General features: G+C 44.0%; 1 protein-coding gene across 1 annotated transcript in view; it reads right to left on the reverse strand.

The window, feature by feature from the left end:
• LOC147990398 (uncharacterized) overlaps positions 1-20,125 on the reverse strand; it is a 29,370-nt gene extending 9,245 nt beyond the window's left edge. The window contains exon 1 of the mRNA XM_087538205.1: positions 19,180-20,125. Within this exon, the coding sequence (XP_087394331.1) occupies positions 19,180-20,125 (946 nt within the window). The remainder of the gene's footprint in view (positions 1-19,179) is intronic.
• Positions 20,126-24,344: the final 4,219 nt, after the last annotated feature.

The following is a 24,344-nucleotide window of genomic DNA, read 5'->3' on the forward strand; positions in this document are numbered from 1 at the left end:
TGGGGACTTTTCTGGAGCTCCGCTGGAGGGGGCATTGATCACGGAGGGCCTCTACATCAACTCCATGGCCTCTGCGAGGATGTGTGAGTAGTTTATTTACCTTCGGGTCCATAGCTAGTAGTTAGATGGCTTCTTCTCTCTCTTTGGATCTCAATACAATGTTCTCCTCGATCTTCTTGGAGATCTATTTGATGTAACTCCTTTTGCGGTGTGTTTGTCGAGATCCGATGAATTGTGGGTTTATGATCAAGTCGATCTATTAACAATATTTGAATCTTCTCTGAATTCTTTTATGCATGATTGGTTATCTTTGCAAGTCTCTTCAAATTATCAGTTTGGTTTGGCCTACTAGATTAATCTTTCTTGCAATGGGAGAACTGCTTAGCTTTGGGTTCAATCTTGCGGTGCTCGATCCCAGTGACAGAAAGGGAAAAAACACGTATTGTATTATTGCCATAGAGGATAAAAAGATGGGGTTTATATCATATTGCTTGAGTTTATCCATCTACATCACGTCATCTTACCTAATGTGTTACTCTGTTCTTATGAACTTAATACTCTAGATGCATGCTGGATAGTGGTCGATGTGTGGAGTAATAGTAGTAGATGGAGGCAGGAGTCGGTCTATATTTCACGGACGTGATGCCTATATACATGATCATGCCTAGATATTCTCATAATTATTCGCTTCTCTATCAATTGCTAGACAGTAATTTGTTCACCCACCATAATACTTATGCTGTCTTGAGAGAAGCCACTAGTGAAACCTATGGCCCCGGGTCTATTCTCATCATATTAATCTCCCGTTATCAAGTTATTCCTTGCACCGTTTGTTTTGCAATCTTTACTTTTTATCCTTATTATAAAAATACCAAAAATATTATCCTATCATATCTATCAGATCTCAGTCTCGTAAGTGACCGTGAAGGGATTGACAACCCCTTTATTGCGTTGGTTGCGAGGTTCTTATTTGTTTGTGTATGTACGAGGGACTTGCGTGTGGCCTCCTACTAGATTGATACCTTGGTTCTCAAAAACTGAGGGAATACTTATGCTACTTTGCTGCATCACCCTTTCCTCTTCAAGGGAAAACCAAGGCAGTGCTCAAGAGGTAGCAAGAAGGATTTCTGGCGCCGTTGCCGGGGAGTCTACGCACAAGTCAAGACATACCAAGTACCCATCAGAAACTCTTATCCCTCGCATTACATTATTTTCCATTTGCCTCTCGTTTTCCTCTCCCCCACTTCACCCGTACCATTTTATTCACCCTATTTTTTCCTTTTCCCTCCTTTTTTCTAGTTCGTTTCTTTTTGCTTGATTCTTGTGTCGCCGTATGTCTTTATGGCTTGTCCTTTATCTGTCCTTTTATCTCCCGAGTTTGAAGTTCTTCACTTCAAACAAAGGCAAGGAGAAAATTTAAAATATGCGTGGTTTAGGATGATGGAATCTTATCGTAATTACACCCTAGAGGTGAATTTTATAATTTTACTTTACATTTTTTATGTTGGACTAAATATGTCCCATAAACAACTCTTGGATTACGTTGCCAAAGGAAATTTTATTGAAATGGATCCCAATATTACTCATGAAATCTTAGACGGAATAGTGGGCACACTACCTCCGCAAAAGGGGCCACATGATACCCAAGAGGAGACCCAAGTTTTGAGAAGATTTGCAAAGTAACGCAAATTTTACAAAAATCTCTTGAACCTCTCAAGAGTGTTAGCGGAAATCTTCACCGCATGAATATGTTAATTACCCTTTGCAATAAGCGGTTGGATTCTTTAGATCTAAAAATTTCCAAATATTAAAGGAAGCGTAAGGAACCTCCTGGATTCGAGCATGACTCTGCTAAGAAAATTAAAACCAAAGATGGCAATACCTAGATCTATCCTTGCTTTTATGCCTAGCTAGGGGCGTTAAACGATAGCGCTTGTTGGGAGGCAACCCAATTTATTTTTGTTCATTACTTTTTGATTATGTTTAGTAATAAATAATTCATCTAGCCTCTGTTTAGATGTGTTTTTATGCTTCTAATTAGTGTTTGTGCCAAGTAGAACCTTTGGGAAGACTTGGGGAAAGTCTTTGCGATCTTGCTGTAAAAAACAGAAACTTCAGCGCTCACGCGATTTGCTGCCATTTTTACTAGAGAATGCTATTTAGTTAATTCTTTTTATAGATGATTAATAGATAAATTTATCACGTCCAGAAATTTATTTTAGAATTTTTGGGGTTCCAAAAGTAGTCGAAACCTACATATTACTACAGACTCTTCTGTTTTTGACAGATTTTGTTTTTTGCATGTTGCTTGCTTATTTTGATGAATTTATGAGTAGTATCGGAGGGTATGAACCATAGAGAAGTTAAAATACAGTAGGTTAAACATCAATATAAATAAATAATGAGTTAATTATAGTACCTTAAGTGGTGGTTTGTTTTCTTATACTAACGGAGCTCATGAGATTTTCTATTTAAGTTTTGTGTTGTGAAGTTTTCAAGTTTTGGGTAATGATTTGATGGATTATGGAACAAGGAGTGGCAAGAGCCTATGATAGGGGATGACCAAGGCACCCCAAGGTAAAATCCAAGGAAAACCAAAATCCTAAGCTTGGGGATGCCCTGAAAGGCATCCCCTCTTTTGTCTTCGTCCATCGGTAACTTTACTTGGAGCTATATTTTTATTCACCACATGATATGTGTTTTGCTTGGAGCGTCTTGTGTTATTTGAGTCTTTGATTTTTAGTTTACCACAATAATCCTTGCTGTATAAACCTTTTGGGAGAGACACACATGAATTGAAATTTATTAGAATACTCTATGTGCATCACTTATATCTTTTGAGCTAGATAATTTTGCTCTAGTGCTTCACTTATATCTTTTAAGAGCACGGTGGTGGTTTTATTTTATAGAAATAATTGATCTCTCATTCTTCACTTATATTATTTTGAGAGTCCTTTAGAACTGCATGGAAATTTTCTTTGGTTATGAATCTAGTCCTAATATAATAGGCATCCAAGATCGGTATAATAAAAACTTTCATAAATAGTGCATTGAGTACTAGGAGAAGTTTGATACTTGATAATTGTTTTGAGATATAAAGGTGGTGATATTAGGGTGTGCTAGTTGAGTAGTTGTGAATTTGAGAAATACTTGTGTTGAAGTTTGCAAGTCCTATAGCATGCACGTATGGTGACCGTTGTGTGACAAATTTGAAACATGAGGTGTTATTTGATTGTCTTCCTTATGAGTGGCGGTCGGGGATGAGTGATGGTCTTTTCCTACCAATCTATCCCCCTAGGAGCATGCGCGTAATACTTGGTTTTTATGACTTGTAGATTTTTGCAATAAGTATGTGAGTTCTTTATGACTAATGTTGAGTCCATGGATTATACGCACTCTCACCCTTCCATCATTGCTAGCCTCTTCGGTACCGTGCATTGCCCTTTCTCACCTTGAGAGTTGGTGCAAACTTCGCCGGTGCATCCAAACCCCGTGATATGATATGCTTTGTCACACATAAACCTCCTTATATATTCCTCAAAACAGCCACCATACCTACCTATTATGGCATTTCCATAGTCATTCCGAGATATATTGCCATGCAACTTTCCACCATTCCGTTCATCATGACATGCATCAACATTGTCATATTGCCTTGCATGATCATGTAGTTGACATCGTATTTGTGGCAAAGCCACCGTTCATAATTTTCATACATGTCACTCTTGATTCATTGCCCATCCCGGTACACCGCCGGAGGCATTCATATAGAGTCATACTTTGTTCTAGAGCATCATTAATAGAAGTGTGATGATCATCATTAATAGAGCATTGTCCCAAAAAAAGGGAGATAGGCCAAATAAAAAAGGAAGGCCCAAAAATTATATACATATATATATATAAAGGGGCAATGCTACTATCCTTTTTCCACACTTGTTCTTCAAAGTAGCACCATGATCTTTATGATAGAGAGTCTCTTGTTTTGTCACTTTCATATACTAGTGGAAAATTTTCGTTATAGAACTTGGCTTGTATACTGCAAGAATAGACTTCCTCAAAATGCCCTAGATCTTCGTGAGCAAGCAAGTTGGATGAACACCCACTTAGTTTCTTTTGTTGAGCTTTCATTTATTTATAGCTCTAGTGCATCCGTTGCATGGCAATCCCTACTCCTTGCATTGACATCAATTGATGGGCATCTCCCTAGCCCATCGATTAGCCGCATTGATGTGAGACTTTCTCCTTTTTTTGTCTTCTCCACATAACCCCCATCATCATATTGTATTCCACCCATAGTGCTATATCCATGGCTCATGCTCATGTATTGCGTGAAAGTTGAAAAAAGTTTGAGATTACTAAAGTTTGAAACAATTGCTTGGCTTGTCATCAGGGTTGTGCATGATGAGAGCATTCTTGTGTGATGAAAATGGAGCATGACCAAACTATATGATTTTGTAGGGATGAACTTTCTTTTGCCATGTTATTTTGAGAAGACATAATTTCTTAGTTAGTATGCTTGAAGTATTATTATTTTTATATCAATATTAGACTTTTATGTTGAATCTTTCGGATCTGAATATTCACGCCACAATAAAGAGAATTACATTGAAGAATATGCTAGAAAGCATTCCACATCAAAAATTCTGTTTTTATCATTTACCTACTCGAGGACGAGCAGGAATTAAGCTTGGGGATGCTTGATATGTCTCCAACATATCTATAATGTTTGATTGTTCCATGCTACTATATATTCTGTTTTAGATGTTAATGGGCTTTATTTTACACTTTTATATTATTTTTGGGACTAACCTATTAACCCAAGGCCCAGTGCAAATTGTTGTTTTTTTTGCCTATTTTAGTGTTTCGCAGAAAAGGGATATCAAACGGAGTCCAAACGGAATGAAACCTTCGGGAGCGTGATTTTTGGAACAAACATGATCCAGAGGACTTGGAGTGGACGTCAAGCAATCAACGAGGCGGTCACGAGGTAGGGGGGCGCGCCTACCCCCTGGGCGCGCCCTCCCCCTCGTGGGCCCCTCGTTGTTCCATCGACCTACTTCTTCCTCCTATATATATTCATACACCCCAAAAACATCTAGGAGCACCACGAAACCCTATTTCCACCGTGGCAACCTTCTGTACCCAAGAGATCCTATCTTGGGGCCTTTTCCGGAGCTCCGCCGGAGGCTGCATTGATCACGAAGGGCCTCTACATCAACTCCATGGCCTCTCCGATGATGTGTGAGTAGTTTATTTCAGACCTTTGGGATCATAGCTAGTAGCTAGATGGCTTCTTCTCCCTCTTTGTATCTCAATACAATGTTCTCCTCGATCTTCTTGGAGATCTATTTGATGTAACTCTTTTTGCAGTATGTTTGTCGAGATCCGATTAATTGTGGGTTTATGATCAAGTCTATCTATGAACAATATTTGAATCTTCTCTGAATTCTTTTATGCATGATTGGTTATCTTTACAAGTCTCTTCGAATTATCAGTTTAGTTTGGCTTACTAGATTGATCTTTCTTGCAATGGGAAAAGTGCTTAGCTTTGGGTTCAATCTTGCGGTGCTCGATCCCAGCGACAGAAAGGGAAACGACATGTATTGTATTGTTCCCATCGAGGATAAAAAGATGGTGTTTATATCACATTGCTTGAGTTTATCCCTCTACATCATGTCAGCTTACCTAATGCGTTACTCTGTTCTTATGAACTTAATAGTCTAGATGCATGTTGGATAGCGGTCGATGTGCGGAGTAATAGTAGTAGATGCAGGCAGGAGTCGGTCTACATGTCACGGACATGATGCCTATATACATGATCATGCCTAGATATTCTCAAAATTATTCGCTTTTCTATCAATTGCTCGACAGTAATTTGTTCACCCACCGTAATACTTATGCTATCTTGAGAGAAGCCACTAGTGAAACCTATGGCCCCCGGGTCTATTCTCATCATATTAATCTCCCGTTATCAAGTTATTCCTTGCCCCGTTTATTTTGCAATCTTCACTATTCATCCTTATTATAAAAATACCAAAAATATTATCCTATCATATCTATCAGATCTCACTCTCGTAAGTGGCCGTGAATGGATTGACAACCCCTTTATCGCGTTGGTTGCGAGGTTCTTATTTGTTTGTGTAGGTATGGCGGACTTGCGTGTGGCCTCCTACTGGATTGATACCTTGGTTCTCAAAAACTGAGGGAAATACTTACGCTACTTTGTTGCATCACCCTTTCCTCTTCAAGGGAAAACCAACGCAGTGCTCAAGAGGTGGCAGGGGGCGACACGGTCGCGAGAGGGAGGACCCATTGATGATACATAGGAAACAGAAATACAGATAATTATAACATATACATTATTCATTGCTATATATACATAGTCGTAGCCATAGAATTAAATACATAAAAAATTGTAAGTAGTTGCATCATAAAATTCAACTAGATTTGTAGTAAAATTAAATTGTTGACTCAATGGGTGCCATTGAGTCATGACCAACACTTCGCCAGTCAATCAATTAAGTCATTCTATAATTAACACAACACTATATTATCATCTCTTAGATTTAAAGGGAGCACCGCCGAGTTAAAAGTATAATCATATAATTTCTTATTTATTCAAACTAATTAATTATAAGCTTGTACATAGAAGGAAACAATTCAAGCATTCTACTTAGCATAATCCATTATATTAACATGATTTTGTGGACATTTGAGCAAGGCATGCATCCCTATCAGGTGCTCCTACCAAGAGAACTAAGGAAGATTTTGGATATGTGACAACACATTATTCATTGAGCTTATAGAAAAATTAGGTCAACCTTAGAGCTACACTAAAGAGACCTTAGACAGACAACAAGATATTCAAGATAATCTAGGAACTTCTACTGTATTCAACTATTCTTGAGATCACATCCCTACCATGATTCATACATATGCAGATAGTTATTGGAATACATGCCGCTTGCATGTTTGAAAACATGGAGCAATGACCCATATATGCTAGTAGATCCTGTCAACATAGTTGTAAATCAGTAATCTTGTAAAACTTAATGATGCAGAACAAAATTTAAAGCTAGCTGAGTAGGCCCGTTTTGCTGCCTCCTCTCTATACCCTTCTTTTATCGTGGAGGTACCAAAGGTTGAATAAGTATTCTGACTTACCTCCATTAGCACAACTGTACTAGTCACTTGATTAATGAAATATACAACTGGGAGGCTGAGATCCTTATATGATGGAATGATAAGATAGTTGTTAAACAACTACATCTGTGAATGACCATGTGTAACATCGAAATTCCCCAAATCAGTTATGTAAGAATTTTGTACTCTGTAGACTTCTTCCCCCTGAAACTCTGACAAAAATACAGACTTGCTTCTTCTCTGATGAAAATATGAAAACGTACACACGTATGCTTATAGAATAAAAATTTAAGATCCTTTAAATAAGGTATTCAAACTTAGTCATACAAATTTACATGAGAAAGATTGAAATATACATTGCCTGATTGCTCACAACAGAAAAATTAAAGTACGAATTTACATAATAAAGAATTGGACTATGCATTGCCGATTTCTAACAACACAAAACATACAATCACACCTACAATTTTGAGGCATGCATGTTCTGTTGCAGGATTAAAAAGAAATTAGCTTGGTAGAACCTCCTATCATGGGAATTGCCAACAGAAAATCATGGCTCTATCTACTGGATGCTTACCAAGTTCATTACAAAAACAACCAACTGGAGGCACTTTGAAGTTAATGTTGATAGTTCTAATTATAGGCTCGCTTGATGGTCATAGCTGGGCTCTGAATCGCCTGATGGGCATAGCTCAGCTCTGAATCAATCTCCATGAGGTATCCAAAAAAATAAGGGAGAAGATTCAGGGTTCAATCCAAATCAATAGGAAGAATTCGTGCACAACATGATCAAATGATACAAAAAAGTTGTTGAATCCGAATCCAGAAGAAAAGATAGCATGGTAAACCGGCAAGAAAAAAATCTAAACAAAATTTGTGAGATACGAACCAGATCTAGATCAAGAAAAACAAATTTAAGGAAGTAACCCCTTCACCACGGCAGATCCATGGCCCAACTTGCTTGCATTAGTTTGAGAGAGTAGTAGCTTTGGATAATCCAAATCGCTAACTCTTTGATTTTTCTTGCGTAGTCATACAAATTTACATGAGAAAGATTGAAATATACATTGCCTGATTGCTAACAACACAAAAATTAAAGTACAAATTTACATAAGAAAGAATTGGACTATCCATAGCCAATTGCTAACAACACAAAACATACAATCACACCTCAAATTTTGAGGCATACATGTTCTATTGCAGGCTCAAAACGAAATTAGCTTGGTAGAACCTGCTGTCATGGGAATTGCCAATAGAAAATTATGGCTCTATCTATTGGATGCTTACTGGGTTCATTACAAAAACAACCAACTAGAGGCACTTTGAAGTTAATGTGATTTGGATTATCCAAAGCTACTGCTCTCTCAAACTAATGCAAGCAAGTTGGGCCATGGATCTTCCGTGGTGAAGGGGTTACTTCCTTAAATTTGTTGTTCTTGATCTAGATCTGGTTCATATCTCACAAATTTTGTTTTGATTTTTTTCTTGCCGATTTACCATGCTATCTTTTCTTCTGGATTCGGATTCAACTACTTTTTTCTATCATTTGATCACGTTGTGCACGAATTCATCCTATTGCATTGTTGGGGAACGCAGTAATTTCAAAAAAATTCCTACACACCGGGAAGATCCATCTAGGTGATGCATAGCAATGAGAGGGAAGAGTGTTGTCCGCGTACCCTCGTAGACCGTAAGCGGTAGCATTATGACAACACGGTTGATGTAGTCATACGTCTTCATGATCCGACCGATCCTAGCACCGAAGGTATGGCACCTCCGCAATCTGCACACGTTCAGCTCGGTGACGTCCCACGAACTCTAGATCCAACTAAGGTCGAGGGAGAGTTTCGTCAGCACGACAGCTGATGACGGTGATGATGAAGTGATCGACGCAAAGCTTCGCCTAAGCTCTACAACGATAAGACCGAGGTGGAAATCTGTGGAGGGGGGCACCACACACGGCTAAACAATCAACTTGTGTGTCTATGGGGTGCCCCCTTCCCCCGTATATAAAGGAGTCGAGGAACGGGAGGGCCGGCCCTCTCATGGCGCGCCCAAGGTGGGAGTAGGATTCCCCCTTCCCTTGTTGGAGTAGGAGAGAAAGGAAGGGGAGAGAGAGGGAAGGAAGGGGCGCCGGCCGCCCACCCAATTCAGATTGGGCTTGGGGGGGCACCCTCCACCTTGGCCGCCTCCTCCTCTCTCCCACTAAGTCCCAATAAGGCCCATACACTCCCCGGGGGGGGGGGGTCCGGTAACCCCCCGGTACTCCGGTAAAAGCCCGAACTCACCCGGAACCATTCCGATGTCCAAACATAGCCTTCCAATATATTGATCTTTATGTCTCGACCATTTTGAGACACCTCGTCATGTCCGTGATCATATCCAGGACTCCAAACTACCTTTGGTATATCAAAACACATAAAATCATAATACTAATCATCACTGAACGTTAAGCGTGCGGACCCTACGGGTTCGAGAACTATGTAGACATGACCGAGACTCACTTCCGGTCAATAACCAATAACAGAACCTGGATGCTCATATTGGTTCCTACATATTCTACGAAGATCTTTATCAGTCAAACCGCATAACAACATACGTTGTTCCCTTTGTCATCGGTATGTTACTTGCTTGACATTCGATCGTCGGTATCTCAATACCTAGTTCAATCTCGTTATCGGCAAGTCTCTTTACTCATTCTGTAATGCAACATCCCGTAACTAACTCATTAGTCACATTGCTTGCAAGGATTATAGTGATGTGCATTACTGAGAGGGCCTAGAGATACCTCTCTGATACACGGAGTGACAAATCCTAATCCCGATCTATGACAACTCAATAAACACCATTACAGACACCTATAGAGCATCTTTATAGTCACCCAGTTACATTTGACGTTTGATAGCACACTAAGTGTTCCTTCGGTATTCGGGAGTTTCATAATCTCATAGTCATAGGAACATGTATAAGTTATGGAGAAAGCAATAGCAACAAACTAAATGATCACCGTGCTAAGCTAACGGATGGGTCAAGTCAATCACATCATTCTCTAATGATGTGATCCCGTTCATCAAATGACAACTCTTTGTCCATGGCTAGGAAACTTAACCATCTTTGATTAACGAGCTAGTCAAGTAGAGGCATACTAGTGACACTCAGTTTGTCTATGTATTCACACATGTACTAAGTTTCTGGTTAATACAATTCAAGCATGAATAATAAACATTTATCATGAAATATAAATAACAACTTTATTATTTCCTGTAGGGCATATTTCCTTCATGGATTTGGATTGAACCCTGAATCTTCTCCCATAAATTTTTTGGATACCTCCTGGAGATTGATTCAGAGCCGAGCTATGGCCATCAGGCGATTCATTACGGAGAGGAAGGCATAGGGGAATAGTTTTTTTTATGGGTGAGACAAAGGGACGGTGGAATATTTTCACTTTGCATGGAGAGAGATGTAAAAAAAAGCTTTGCGTGGAGAGAAAGAATGATGAAGGGTTGGTGTTATCTCATCTCGTCAGCGTTTTTTAACAGAAAAACAGTGACACTTTTATTGATGAATGTGGTAATTCTTAGCTAATCTACACCGTTATAATTCGGACCCACGGGATTAACGGCTCTAATTTACTAATTAACATGGTAATTTCTAGGGAGTCTGTAATTAGTATAGGTATAGATTGCCAAACACTTTGAAATATGCTTATCTTGATGAGAAAAAGATATATCTTATTATTACTAGTGCTAACCTTTCAGAACATGAAGAATAAAGATTATTAAAGGTTCTAAAGAAGCACCAAGCTGCTATTGGGTATACTCTTGATGATTTAAAGGGCATTAGTCCCACTCTGTGTCAGCACAAAATTAATATGGAACCTGATGCTAAACCCATTGTCGATCACCAATGATGTTTAAATCCAAAAATGAAAAAAGTGGTAAGAACTGAAATACTGAAGCTTCCCGAAGCAGGTATAATCTATCATATAGCTTACTCTAGATGGGTAAGTCCAGTTCATTGTGTCCCTAAGAAGGGAGGTATTACTGTTGTTCCTAATGACAAGAATGAACTTATTCCACAAAGAATTGTCACCAGCTATAGAATGGTAACAGATTTTAGAAAATTAAATAAAGCTACTAGAAAATATCATTACCCTCTGCCTTTTATTGATCAAATGCTTGAAAGATTGTCAAAACACATAGACTTTTGCTTCCTTGATGGATATTCTGGTTTTTCTCAAATGCCCATTTCACAATTTGATCAAGAGAAAACCACCTTTACTTGTCCTTTTGGAACTTATGCTTATAGACGTATGCCTTTTGGTTTTATGTAATGCACCTGCTACCTTTCAAAGATGTATGGCTGCTGTATTCTCTGATTTTTATGAAAAGATTTTTGAGGTTTACATGGATGATTTTTCCGTTTATGGAACTTCTTTTGATGATTGCTTAAGCAACCTTGATCGAGTTTTGCAGAGATGCGAGCAAACTAATCTTGTCTTGAATTCGGAGAAGTGCCACTTTATGGTTAATGAAGGTATTGTCTTGGGACATAAAATTTCTGAAAGGGGTATTGAGGTGGATAAAGCTAAAGTTGATGTAGAGAAAATGCCATGTCCTAAAGATATCAAAGGTATTCGTAGTTTCCTTGGTCATGTTGGTTTCTATAGGAGGTTTATTGAAGACTTCTCCAAAATTTCTAGGCCTCTTACAAATCTTTTACAAAAGGATGTTCCATTTGTTTTTATGATGATTGTGTAGAAGCCTTGATTTCCGCACCTATTGTTCGACCACCTTATTGGAATTTGCCTTTTGAAATTTTGTGTGATGCTAGTGACTATGTTGTTTGTGTTATTCTAGGACAAAGAGTTGATATAAAATTAAATGGTATTCATTATGCTAGTAAAACTCTAGAGAGTTCTCAACGAAATTATGCTACTACTAAAGAATAATTCTTACCAGTGGTGTTTGCTGGTGATAAATTTAGATCTTACATTGTTGATCCTAAAGTAATTGTTCACATTGATCATGCTGCTATTAAATATCTTATGGAAAAGAAAGATGACAAACCTAGACTCATTAGGTGGGTTCTCTTGCTACAATAATTTGACTTACATATCACTGATAGAAATGGAGCTGAGAACCCCGTAGCTAATAACTTGTCTAGGCTTGAAAATATTCTTGATGACCCACAACCTATTAATGATAGTTTTCTTGATGAACAATTAGCTGCAATAAATATTTCTCATAACACTCCTTGGTATGCTGACTATGCTAATTACATTGTTGCTAAATATATACCACCTAGTTTCACATACCAACAAAAGAAAAAATTCTTCTATGATTTAAGACACTACTTTTGGGATGACCCACATCTTTATTAAGAAGGAGTAGACGGTATTATTAGACGTTGTGTACCTGAGCATGAACAGGAACAAATCATATGGAAATGTCACTCCGAAGCTTATGGAGGACATCATGCGGGAGAAAGAACTGCTCACAAGGTATTGCAATCCGGATTTTACTGGCCTACTCTCTTCAAGGATGCCTGAGGGAGTCCTGGACTAGGGGGTGTCCGGATGGCCGGACTATACCTTCGGCCGGACTCCTGGACTATGAAGATACAAGATTCAAGACTTCGCCCCGTGTCCGGAAGGGACTTTCCTTGGCATGGAAGGCAAGCTTGGCGATACGGATATGTAGATCTCCTACCATTGTAACCGACTCTATGTAACCCTAGCCCTCTCCGGTGTCTATATAAACCGCAGAGTTTTAGTCCGTAGGACGAACAACAATCATACCATAGGCTAGCTTCTAGGGTTTAGCCTCTCTGATCTCGTGGTAGATCTACTCTTGTACTACCCATATCATCAATATTAATCAAGCAGGACGTAGGGTTTTACCTCCATCTGGAGGGCCCAAACCCGGGTAAAACATCGTGTCCCCTGCCTCCTGTTACCATCCGCCCTAGACGCACAGTTCGGGACCCCCTACCCGAGATCCGCCGGTTTTGACACCGACATTGGTGCTTTCATTGAGAGTTCCTCTGTGTCATCACTTTTAGGCCCGATGGCTTCTCCGATCATCAACAGCGATGCGATGCAGGGTGAGACTTTTCTCCCCGGACAGATCTTCGTATTCGGCGGCTTTGCACTGTGGGCCAATTCGCTTGGTCATCTGGAGCAGATCGAAGGCTACGCCCCTGGCCATCAGGTCAGATTTGGAAGTTTGAACTTGTCACGCCCCCGATTCAATTGTACACTAATCATACATGCAAACATGTATGATCAAGATCATGGACTCACGGGAAGATATCACAACACAACTCTACAAATAAAATAAGTCATACAAGCATCATATTACAAGCCAGGGGCCTCGAGGGCTCGAATACAAGAGCTCGATCATAGACGAGTCGGCGGAAGCAACAATATCTGAGTACAGACATAAGTTAAACAAGTTTGCCTTAAGAAGGCTAGCACAAACTGGGATAAAGATCGAAAGAGGCACATGCCTCCTGCCTGGGATCCTCCTAAACTACTCCTGTTCGCCGTCAGCGGACTACACGTAGTAGTAGGCACCTCCCGAGTAGTAGTAGTCGTCGTCGATGGTGGCGCCGGGCTCCTGGACTCCAACGTCTGGTTGCAGCAATCGGATATAGGAAAGGGGAAAAGGGGGAGAAAAGCAACCGTGAGTACTCATCCAAAGTACTCGCAAGCAAGGAGCTACACTACATATGTATGCATTGGTATCAAATGGAAAAAGGGTATCTTATGTGGACTAAACTTCAGAATGCCGGAATAAGAGGGGGATAGCTAGTCCTATCGAAGACTACGCTTCTGGCAACCTCCATCTTGTAGCAGGAGAAGAGAGTAGATGGTAAGTTCACCAAGTAGCATCGCATAGCATAATCCTAACCGATGATCCTCCCCTCGTCGCCCTGTGAGAGTGCGATCACCGGTTGTAACTGGCACTTGGAAGGGTGTGTTTTATTAAGTATCCGGTTCTAGTTGTCATAAGGTCAAGGTACAACTCCAAGTCGTCCTGTTACCAAAGATCACGGCTATTCGAATAGATTAACTTCCCTGCAGGGGTGCACCACATAACCCAACACGCTCGATCCCATTTGGCCGGACATACTTTCCTGGGTCATGCCCGGCCTCGGAAGATCAACACGTCGCAGCCCTATCTAGGCACAACAGAGAGGTCAGCACGCCGGTCTAAATCCTATGGCGTAGGGGTCTGGGCCCATCGCCCTTTGCACACCTGCACGTTGCGAACGCGGCCGGAAGCAGACCTAGCCTAGCAGGCGTTCCAGTCCAATCCAGCGTGTGCCGCTCAGTCGCTGACGTCACGAAGGCTTCGACTGATACCACGACGTCGAGTGCCCATAACTGTCCCCGCATAGATGGTTAGTGCGTATAGGCCAGTAGCCAGACTCAGATCAAATACCAAGATCTCGTTAAACGTGTTATCTTGAAATAACCGCGAACGCCGACCAGGGCCAGGCCCACCTCTCTCCTAGGTGGTCTCAATCTACCCTGTCGCTTCACCACAAAGATCCACTCAGAGGGCCGTCGGGACAAACGTCTTTAGTCAATCCGTGAATCACTCGCGGGTACTCCTACGAGCCGACCCGTCTTTAGTCACCACAAGTAACATATATTATGTATAGATATATACCCGTGATCAACTGCCGAGTGATCACGGCCTGATAGTATAGCATGGAAGATGGACAAGAATGTAGGGCCACTGATGATAACTAGCATCCTATACTAAGCATTAGGATTGCAGGTAAGGTATCAACAGTTGTAGCAACAATGACATGCTATGCATCAGAATATGATTAACGAAAAGCAGTAACATGCTACACTACTCTAATGCAAGCAGTATAGAGGAGAGTAGGCGATATCTGGTGATCAAGGGGGGGGGCTTGCCTGGTTGCTCTGGCAAGAGAGAGGGGTCGTCAACACCGTAGTCGTACTGGGTAGCAGTGGCGTCGGTCTCGGTGTCTAGCGAGAGAAGAGGGGGAAGAAGCAATAAATATATTGCAAACAAATGCATGACGATGCATGACATGACAAAGCATGATGCTAGGTGTGCCCTAACGCGGTACGAGGTGGTACTGGTGAAGGGGGGAACATCCGGGAAATTATCCCCGGTGTTTCGTGTTTTTGGGCAAAGGAGCCGGAGGGGGAAAGTTGCGTGTTCGCTATGCTAGGGATGCGTGGCAGACGAATGGGTTGCGTATCCGAATTTGTCTCGTCGTTCTGAGCAACTTTCATGTTGAAAATAATTTAATCCGAGTTACGGATTAAAAGATATGATTTTCTAAAGATTTTATTAATTTCTGGAATTTAATTAATTATTTAAATTAATTCGAAATGGATTTATGACATCAGCATGACGTCATGCTAACGTCAGTAGTTGACTGGTCAACCTGACCGGTGGGTCCCACTGGTCAGTGACACATTTTAATTAAACAGTTTAATTAAACTAATCAAAATTAATTAGGTGGTGGGCCCCACTATCATACTAATTAATTAGCTAATTAACAGTAGTTAATTAGGTTAATTAATCTTAATTGGTTAATTTAATCAGAATTAATTAAGTTAATTAATTAATTAATTAATTAATTTTATTATTCATTATTTTATTTTTATTTTTATTATTTTTTTTTACGTTCTGGGGGTCGGGCCCCACTTGTCATTGGCACCAGGGGGCCATAGCGGTTCAGGGGTAACGGGTGCGGGCGCACCCGAGTGAGCACCCGCCCGTAGGGCGGGACGAGGCCAGCGGGGCCGGACGGTCACCAGAGGGGGACGCCGGCGGGAGAGCAGCAGGGCGGCGCCGGAGTGGAGCCGCGGGGCAGAGGGGGAGTGGCTTGCCGAGCCAGACGGCCAGGACGAGGCACGGGCGCAACCAAGAGGCGGGGCGTGGCCAGGCAGTGGGGGACGAGGGCGCACGGGAGCGCGGCCACGCACGTGCTGGGCGCGGCGGGGGAACGGCGCCGGCGACAGAGAAGGGAGGAACCGGGGCGCGGTGAGCGCGGTCGGGGGCCCGACCAGGGGCGAGCCCGGGCGCGGCCCACGGCGCGGCCCACGGCGCGGCCAGCGGGCCCGAGGGCCACGGTGAGCGCAGAGCGGCGGTGAGTCGCAGCGGTCGTGTGGCGGCAGCGGGCGTGTGCAAAGGGGGCAGAGGCTGAGCGGGATGGACCCGAGCCATGACCAGCGAGAGGGGGCGCGTGGCCGTAGTGAGGCCGGCCGCGAGGTGCGGTGACCAGGGGGCCGCGGGGGTTGGGCGTGGCGGACACGGGACAGAGGGATGTCGCGCTCGGCACAGGAGCTCACCGCGGGATGGTGGGGTCTAGCCAATGGGGCTTGGGGAGGAGGACAGAGATGACGGTTCGACAGGGAGGCAGGCCGGCGAGGAAGTGCTTCGGGCAGCGGTGGCCAACGGCGACGAGCGGTCTGGGCGGCGTCAAGCGGTTCCAGGCGGCGGTGGGGTGTCGGTGTCGGTGGAGTGGGTGGGGGTGGTGTAGTGGATAAGGAGTGGGGGTGGGTGGCTGGCTGGGCCTGGTGGGTTGGCCCAGTTGGGCCACGGCCCAGGAGGGTCTCTCTTTTTTTATTTTCTGTTTGCTTTTCCCTTTTGTATTTTCTTTCTTTTATTTATTTTCTTTCTGTTTTATTTCATTTTAGGGCATTTAGGTATTTTCTAAAAATATGTTTGCTGCACTATAATTAGCCTCGTAATATTCGGCATCCACCGAACATTTGTGTTTCAAATTTTAAAAACTTTTGTTGTTTGCCATTTTTTAATTGATTTTGAATCGGTTTGAACTAATGAAAGTTTAGCAATTGTAATCAAAGATGACATGGCATCATTAGGAGAGTTTTACTGTAGCTTAAATATCCGGGCGTCACAATTCTCCTCCACTACAAGAAATCTCGTCCCAAGACTTAGGAGGTAGAAAGAAACAGTGCGGGGTATTCATCACGCAGGCGGTCCTCGTGTTCCCAAGTGGCTTCGTCTTCAGAATGATTCGACCACTGGACTTTGAGGAACTTGATCGCCTTCTGACGTGTGCGGCATTCAGCTTGGTCGAGAATGCGGACCGGATGATCTTTATAGGAGAGGTCCTCTTGCAATTCGAGCACTTCATGATCCACTGCTCGGATTGGATCCTTGAAGCAACGGCGGAGCTGTGACACGTGGAACACATCGTGAACCTGAGAAAGGTTCGGCGGAAGCTCCAGTTGATATGCCACTTTTCCATGCCTTTCGAGAATAGTGAAGGGACCGATATAGCGAGGAGCTAGCTTGCCCTTGATCCCGAAGCGGTGAGCACCCTTCATTGGTGTAACTCAAAGATAAGCCTTTTTGCCAGGTTGATAGACCATGTCTTTGTGATGACGGTCATACTGACTCTTCTGACGTGACTGAGCAGTCTTGAGATTCTCGCGAATAATGCGGACTTGCTCTTCGGCCTGTTGGATAATATCCGGACTGAAGAGTGGACGTTCCCCAGTTTCTGACCAGTTCAGAGGGGTTCGACACTTCCGTCCATAGAGTACTTCGAAGGGGGACATCTTCAGACTAGCTTGATAGCTATTATTATAAGAGAACTTGGCATATGGAAGAGATTCCTCCCATTTCTTGTCGAAGGAAATTACACAAGCTCGAAGCATATCTTCGAGAACTTGGTTGACACATTCAACCTGTCCTTGCGACTGAGGATGAAATGCAGTACTGAACGACAGATGAGTCCCCATAGCTTCTTGGAAACTTGCCCAGAACCTTGAAGTGAATAAGCTGCCATGGTCTGAACTGATAACCAGTGGAATACCGTGAAGTGAAACAATTCTGGACATGTAGAGAGTTGCAAGCTGGCTAGCAGTGATTGTCTCTTTGACTGCCAGAAAATGTGCAACTTTAGAAAGCCGGTCAATGACGACAAGAATAGCATCATTACCTTTCTGCGATTTGGGAAATCCAGTGACGAAGTCCATTTCAACATGGTCCCATTTCCATTCAGGAATAGAGATAGGTTGCAGAGTTCCAGCAGGCTTTTGATGCTCTGCTTTGATTCGGCGACAAACGTCACACTCAGCAACATAACGAGCAATGTCCTGCTTCATATTAGACCACCGGAATCTTTGACGAATATCCTGGTACATCTTTGGGATATCCTCTTCACGAACACGGATCTGGTGGTAACCCAACCTCAAATCGAGTTTGGAGAACACTGATGAGCCAGTCAGTTGATCATAAAGATCATTGATCCGAGGAAGAGGATATTTATTCTGAATGGTAGCTTGGTTTATAGGACGGTAGTCTTGGACTAATCGGTTTGTCCCATCCTTCTTCTTAACAAAGAGAGAAGGTGCTCCCCAAGGAGAGCAACTTGGGCGAATGAAACCTTTGACAAGAGATTTGTCGATTTCCTCCTTAAGCTCAATGAGTTCATGCGGCGGCATCTTGTAGGGTCGTTTAGCTATAGGGGTGGTGCCGGGTTTCAAGTCGATGATGAATTCAACAGCTCTAGCAGGGGGAATCCCTAGAAGTTCTTCTGGGAAGACGTCTTGGAATTCATGAATGACGGAAATGTTTTCAATGCCCTCGAGTGGTGCAGCGTTCAACGCATTCAAGGCATAAAGACGTGCCTCGGTGTTCTGAACTAGATGAGCTTGGTAAGCAATTATTTCATCAGAAGGGTGTAGCAGATGGACGACCTTAGTGGCGCAAACTATAGAAGCAGTATGCGCTTTCAACCAATCCATTCCCAGAATGAGGTCGATGCTACAGGACTTTAGTACGATGGGAGAGGCAAGGAATTCCAGTCCTTCAACTTCAACGGGAACGTTGTGACTAACCATAGAGGTTTGACACTGGCCCGCAGGAGTGTGTACCACAATCGCAATGTTCATCTCTTCGTATTTAATGCCATGCATGAATGCAAACTCAGCTGATATGAATGAACGCGACGCTCCTGTATCAAATAAAATAGATGCTGGTACTGAATTTACGAGGAGTGTACCCATCACGGTAGTAGGCTGGTCTAGAACTTCATTGAGATCAACGTGGTTGGCATGAACACGACCATAAGACTTGGCATTGTTGTTGCGGGGATGGTTGCTTCCACGGCCAGTTGCTGGGAGGGCCAGTTGATTCTGGTTCTGGTTGCATTCCCTAGCACGGTGTCCTGGTTGACCACACCTGAAGCATAGACCATTATTGGGAGTCAGAACAGGAGTTTGTGGTGGTGGAGTTGGAAGTCTTGGCTGCCTAGTTGGTGGAGCAGGCAGACGAGGTGCAGCATAGGGCTGCCTTGGAGCAGGTGCATTCGGCTGGTACATGCTGTTGGGAATCCATATCTTGCGCTTCTGCGAGGACGGGCCCGAAGATGAGCCCGTGTCACGGTTGCGCCTGTGAGATCCCTGGTACTCCTGCAGACCAGTTTCGACATTGATGGCCTTGTTCACCAGGGTAGTGAAATCAGCAAAGTCATGCACCAGAAGTGCGAGCTTGATGTCAGTTTGAAGGCCATCACAGAACTTCTCCTGTCTGCGTGCATCAGTTGCAATATCCTCTTCAGCATAGCGGGACAAGTCCAGAAACTCCCGCTGATAAGCTTCCATAGTTCTGTTGCCTTGGGTGAGGTTGCGGAACTCATGCTTCTTCCGGTCCATGACTCCCTGAGGAATGAAGCAAGCACGGAAGGCAGCTTGGAAGTCTGGCCAGGTGATGATTGTTCCAGCTGGCAGAGTACGCCTGTGGCTGTCCCACCATTGAGCTGCGGGTCCTTTCAAGAAGAAAGAAGCAAAGGTGACGTAGCTGGCAGGGGCTACATCAGCAGACTCCATCTCATAGGTGATGTCACGGAGCCAGTCATCAACATCCAGAGGCTGAGTTGAGCTGCGGTACACGGTTGGGTTGAGGCGCATGAAATCCTGCAGAGTCACTTGGGTTGGCTGCTGGTTCATATTGGGGCGAGGGAACTGAGCCATAATATTCTCCATGAACTGACGATTCAGCTCAAACTGTTGCATCATCCCAGCCATGTACTCAGGAGGTGGTGGGGCGTTGCCACCACGACCACGACCACCTGGTCTAACCATCCTGCTAATATATAACAGGGGTAGTTCAGCATTGAGAAATTTGCAAAGACAAGAATCATTCATGATGAAACATGCACAACGAAAGCAGCATGATAGATACTACATAGTAGTCAGCATATCTTTCAAAAGAGATCATGCATACAGTTCGGTACACAGAGTTTAGTACATAGACTAAGACATCATAGGCGGCACGCAGGCTCGCGGCGAAAGCATCTAACACTAACAAGCAAGTATACATCAGTCCCACGCGGTACTGCGAAGGTAGGTGTAGCCCGACAGCTGGTAGTGACGCGAAGGGAAGACCTCCACACGAGTAGCCTGGGGTCCGCGGATACTCTGGTGCGGAACCTGATGCGTAGGTGGCAGGAGAGGTCCAGGTGCAGGAGAGTAGCCTCCCACATCTGGCCAGCCTACGCCCCAGGGCATCACGGTCCTGGTAGGGTAGATCACAGAACGCGACAGATCACCAGATCGGACAGAGGGGTGCAACATCGTCATAGCACGGTACAGGTGCTGACGGGTGGTGTACAACTCGTGGCGAAGAGCCCGGTTAGCTCTAGCCAGCCCATCAGCATGCAGAACCAGGTTCTGATGGTAGAAGGGCTCTCGGGTGACAGTGGAGTAGGCAGCAGTGTAGTATCCCTCCGCACCAACATCGGATGCGATAGCAATGTGCCTGAAGGGGCAGGTGTCCAACTCCTGATACTCTCCACGAAGACGTGTTAGAGCAGCATAAGCAGCATCGTGGACCGCCATATCGATAGTCACTCCAACACCATGAGTAGTGTGCAGCACGATAGTGGAGTCATACTAACGAGAGTAGAGGTGGACGATGGCACGGTACTGCTCCTGGTTGAAGTCCTGATACTCCTCATAGACGGTGTACTCAGGGTGCCAGCGATAACCCAGATAGGTCATCATCTCAACCAACACAACAGGTGATCCTGAGGCACCAATGGCCGCCGTGTGGCGCACGACCTGCCTTGTGGGTTCCATCTGAAAACAAAGATGTTTTCACAGGAGTCAAATGACAATGTGGATAATGTTCAAATACTACTCTAAAGAATAACTAGGGCTTATCCAACTTTGGGGTGAACGTGGTCACGGGATCCTAGTGTTAGAGTTAGTAAAATCGTTTAACCCGAGTAGGAGAGATTTCGGAGTCCCAGAGTAAGGATCGAGGAGTAAAAGATCCTAATACCACCCAGATGGCGACGTGGGCCCATAAGGCACACAACCATGTTAGTAAAAGTTTTTGTAATGTCTAGACTCAACTTCGGCCAAGGAGTGTCAAAGGGGATTCCTACAGGCAGTCGGCTCTGATACCAACTTGTGACGCCCCCGATTCAATCGTACACTAATCATACACGCAAATGTGTACGATCAAGATCAGGGACTCACAGGAAAATATCACAACACAACTCTACAAATAAAATAAGTCATAAAAGCATCATATTACAAGCCAGGGGCCTCGAGGGCTCGAATACAAGAGCTCGATCATAGACGAGTCAGCGGAAGCAACAATATCTGAGTACAGACATAAGTTAAACAAGTTTGCCTTAAGAAGGCTAGCACAAACTGGGATAAATATCGAAAGAGGCGCAAGCCTCCTGCCTGGGATCCTCCTAAACTACTCCTGGTCGCCGTCAGCGGACTGCACGTAGTAGTAGGCACCTCCCGAGTAGTAGTAGTCGTCGTCGACGGTGGCGTCGGGCTCCTGGACTCCAACGTCTGGTTGCAGCAATCGGACATAGGAAAGGGGAAAAGGAGGAGAAAAGCAACCATGAGTACTCATCCAAAGTACTCGCAAGCAACGAGCTACACTACATATGTATGCATTGGTATCAAATGGAAAAAGGGTATCTTATGTGGACTAAACTGCAGAATGCCAGAATAAGAGGGAGATAGCTAGTCCTGTCGAAGACTACGCTTCTGGCAACCTCCATCTTGCAGCAGGAGAAGAGAGTAGATGGCAAGTTCACCAAGTAGCATCGCATAGCATAATCCTAACCGATGATCCTCCCCTCGTCGCCCTGTGAGAGAGCGATCACTGGTTGTAACTGGCACTTGGAAGCATGTGTTTTATTAAGTATCCGGTTCTAGTTGTCATAAGGTCAAGGTACAACTCCAAGTCGTCCTGTTACCGAAGATCACGGCTATTCGAATAGATTAACTTCCCTGCAGGGGTGCACCACATAACCCAACACGCTCGATCCCATTTGGCCGGACATACTTTCCTGGGTCAGGCCCGGCCTCGGAAGATCAACATGTCGCAACCCTATCTAGGCACAACAGAGAGGTCAGCACGCCGGTCTAAATCCTATGGCGCAGGAGACTGGGACCATCGCCCTTTGCACACCTGCATGTTGCGAATGCGGCCGGAAGCAGACCTAGCCTAGCAGGCGTTCCAGTCCAATCCGGCGCGCGCCACTCAGTCGCTGACGTCACGAAGGCTTCGACTGATACCACGACGTCGAGTGCCCATAACTGTCCCTTGTAGATGGTTAGTGCATATAGGCCAGTAGCCAGACTCAGATCAAATACCAAGATCTCGTTAAACGTGTTATCTTGAAATAACCGCGAACGCCGACCAGGGCTAGGCCAACCTCTCTCCTAGGTGGTCTCAACCTACCCTGTCGCTTTGCCACAAAGATCCACTCAGAGGGCCGTTGGGACAAACGTCCTTTCGAACCCAATCCGTGAATCACTCGCGGGTACTCCTACGAGCTGACCCGTCTTTAGTCACCACAAGTAACATATATTATGTATAGATATATACCCATGATCAACTGCCGAGTGATCACGGCCTGATAGTATAGCATGGAAGACGGACAAGAATGTAGGGCTACTAATGATAACTAGCATCCTATACTAAGCATTAGGATTGCAGGTAAGGTATCAACAGTTGTAGCAACAATGACATGCTATGCATCAGAATAGGATTAACGGAAAGCAGTAACATGCTACACTACTCTAATGCAAGCAGTATAGAGGAGAGTAGGCGATATCTGGTGATCAAGGGGGGGGGGGCTTGCCTGGTTGCTCTGGCAAGAGAGAGGGGTCGTCAACACCGTAGTCGTACTGGGTAGCAGTGGCGTCGGTCTCGGTGTCTAGCGAGAGAAGAGGGGGTAGAAACAATAAATATATTGCAAACAAATGCATGACGATGCATGACATGACAAAGCATGATGCTAGGTGTGCCCTAACGCGGTACGAGGTGGTACTGGTGAAGGGGGGAACATCCGGGAAATTATCCCCGGTGTTTCGTGTTTTTGGGCAAAGGATCCGGAGGGGGAAAGTTGCGTGTTCGCTATGCTAGGGATGCGTGGCAGACGGATGGGTTGCGTATCCGAATTTGTCTCGTCGTTCTGAGCAACTTTCATGTTGAAAATAATTTAATCCGAGTTACGGATTAAAAGATATGATTTTCTAAAGATTTTATTAATTTCTGGAATTTAATTAATTATTTAAATTAATTCGAAATGGATTTATGACAAGAGCATGACGTCATGCTGACGTCAGCAGTTGACTGGTCAACCTGACCGGTGGGTCCCACTGGTCAGTGACACATTTTAATTAAACAATTTAATTAAACTATTCAAAATTAATTAGGGGGTGGGCCCCACTTTCATACTAATTAATTAGCTAATTAACAGTAGTTAATTAGGTTAATTAATCATTAGGTTAATTAATCTTAATTGGTTAATTTAATCATAATTATTTAAGTTAATTAATTAGTTAATTAATTAATTTTATTATTTATTTTATTATTTTATTATTTTTTTACGTTCTGGGGCCGGGCCCCACTTGTGATTGGCCCTAGGGGGCCATAGCGGTTCAGGCGGTAACGGGTGCGGGCGCACCCGAGTGAGCACCCGCCCGTAGGGCGGGACGAGGCCAGCGGGGCCGGACGGTCACCGGAGGGGGATGCCAGCGGGAGAGCAGCAGGGCGGCGCTAGAGTGGGGCCGCGGGCCAGAGGGGGAGTGGCTTGCCGAGCCAGACGGCCAGGACGAGGCACAGGCGCAACCAGGAGGCGGGGCGTGGCCAGGCAGTGGTGGACGAGGGCGCGCGGGAGCGCGGCCA

The sequence above is a fragment of the Triticum urartu genome, chromosome 1A, assembly GCF_056163025.1.
Source record: "Triticum urartu cultivar PI428250 chromosome 1A, HENAU_Tu73, whole genome shotgun sequence".
Classification (NCBI taxonomy): Eukaryota; Viridiplantae; Streptophyta; class Magnoliopsida; order Poales; family Poaceae; genus Triticum; species Triticum urartu.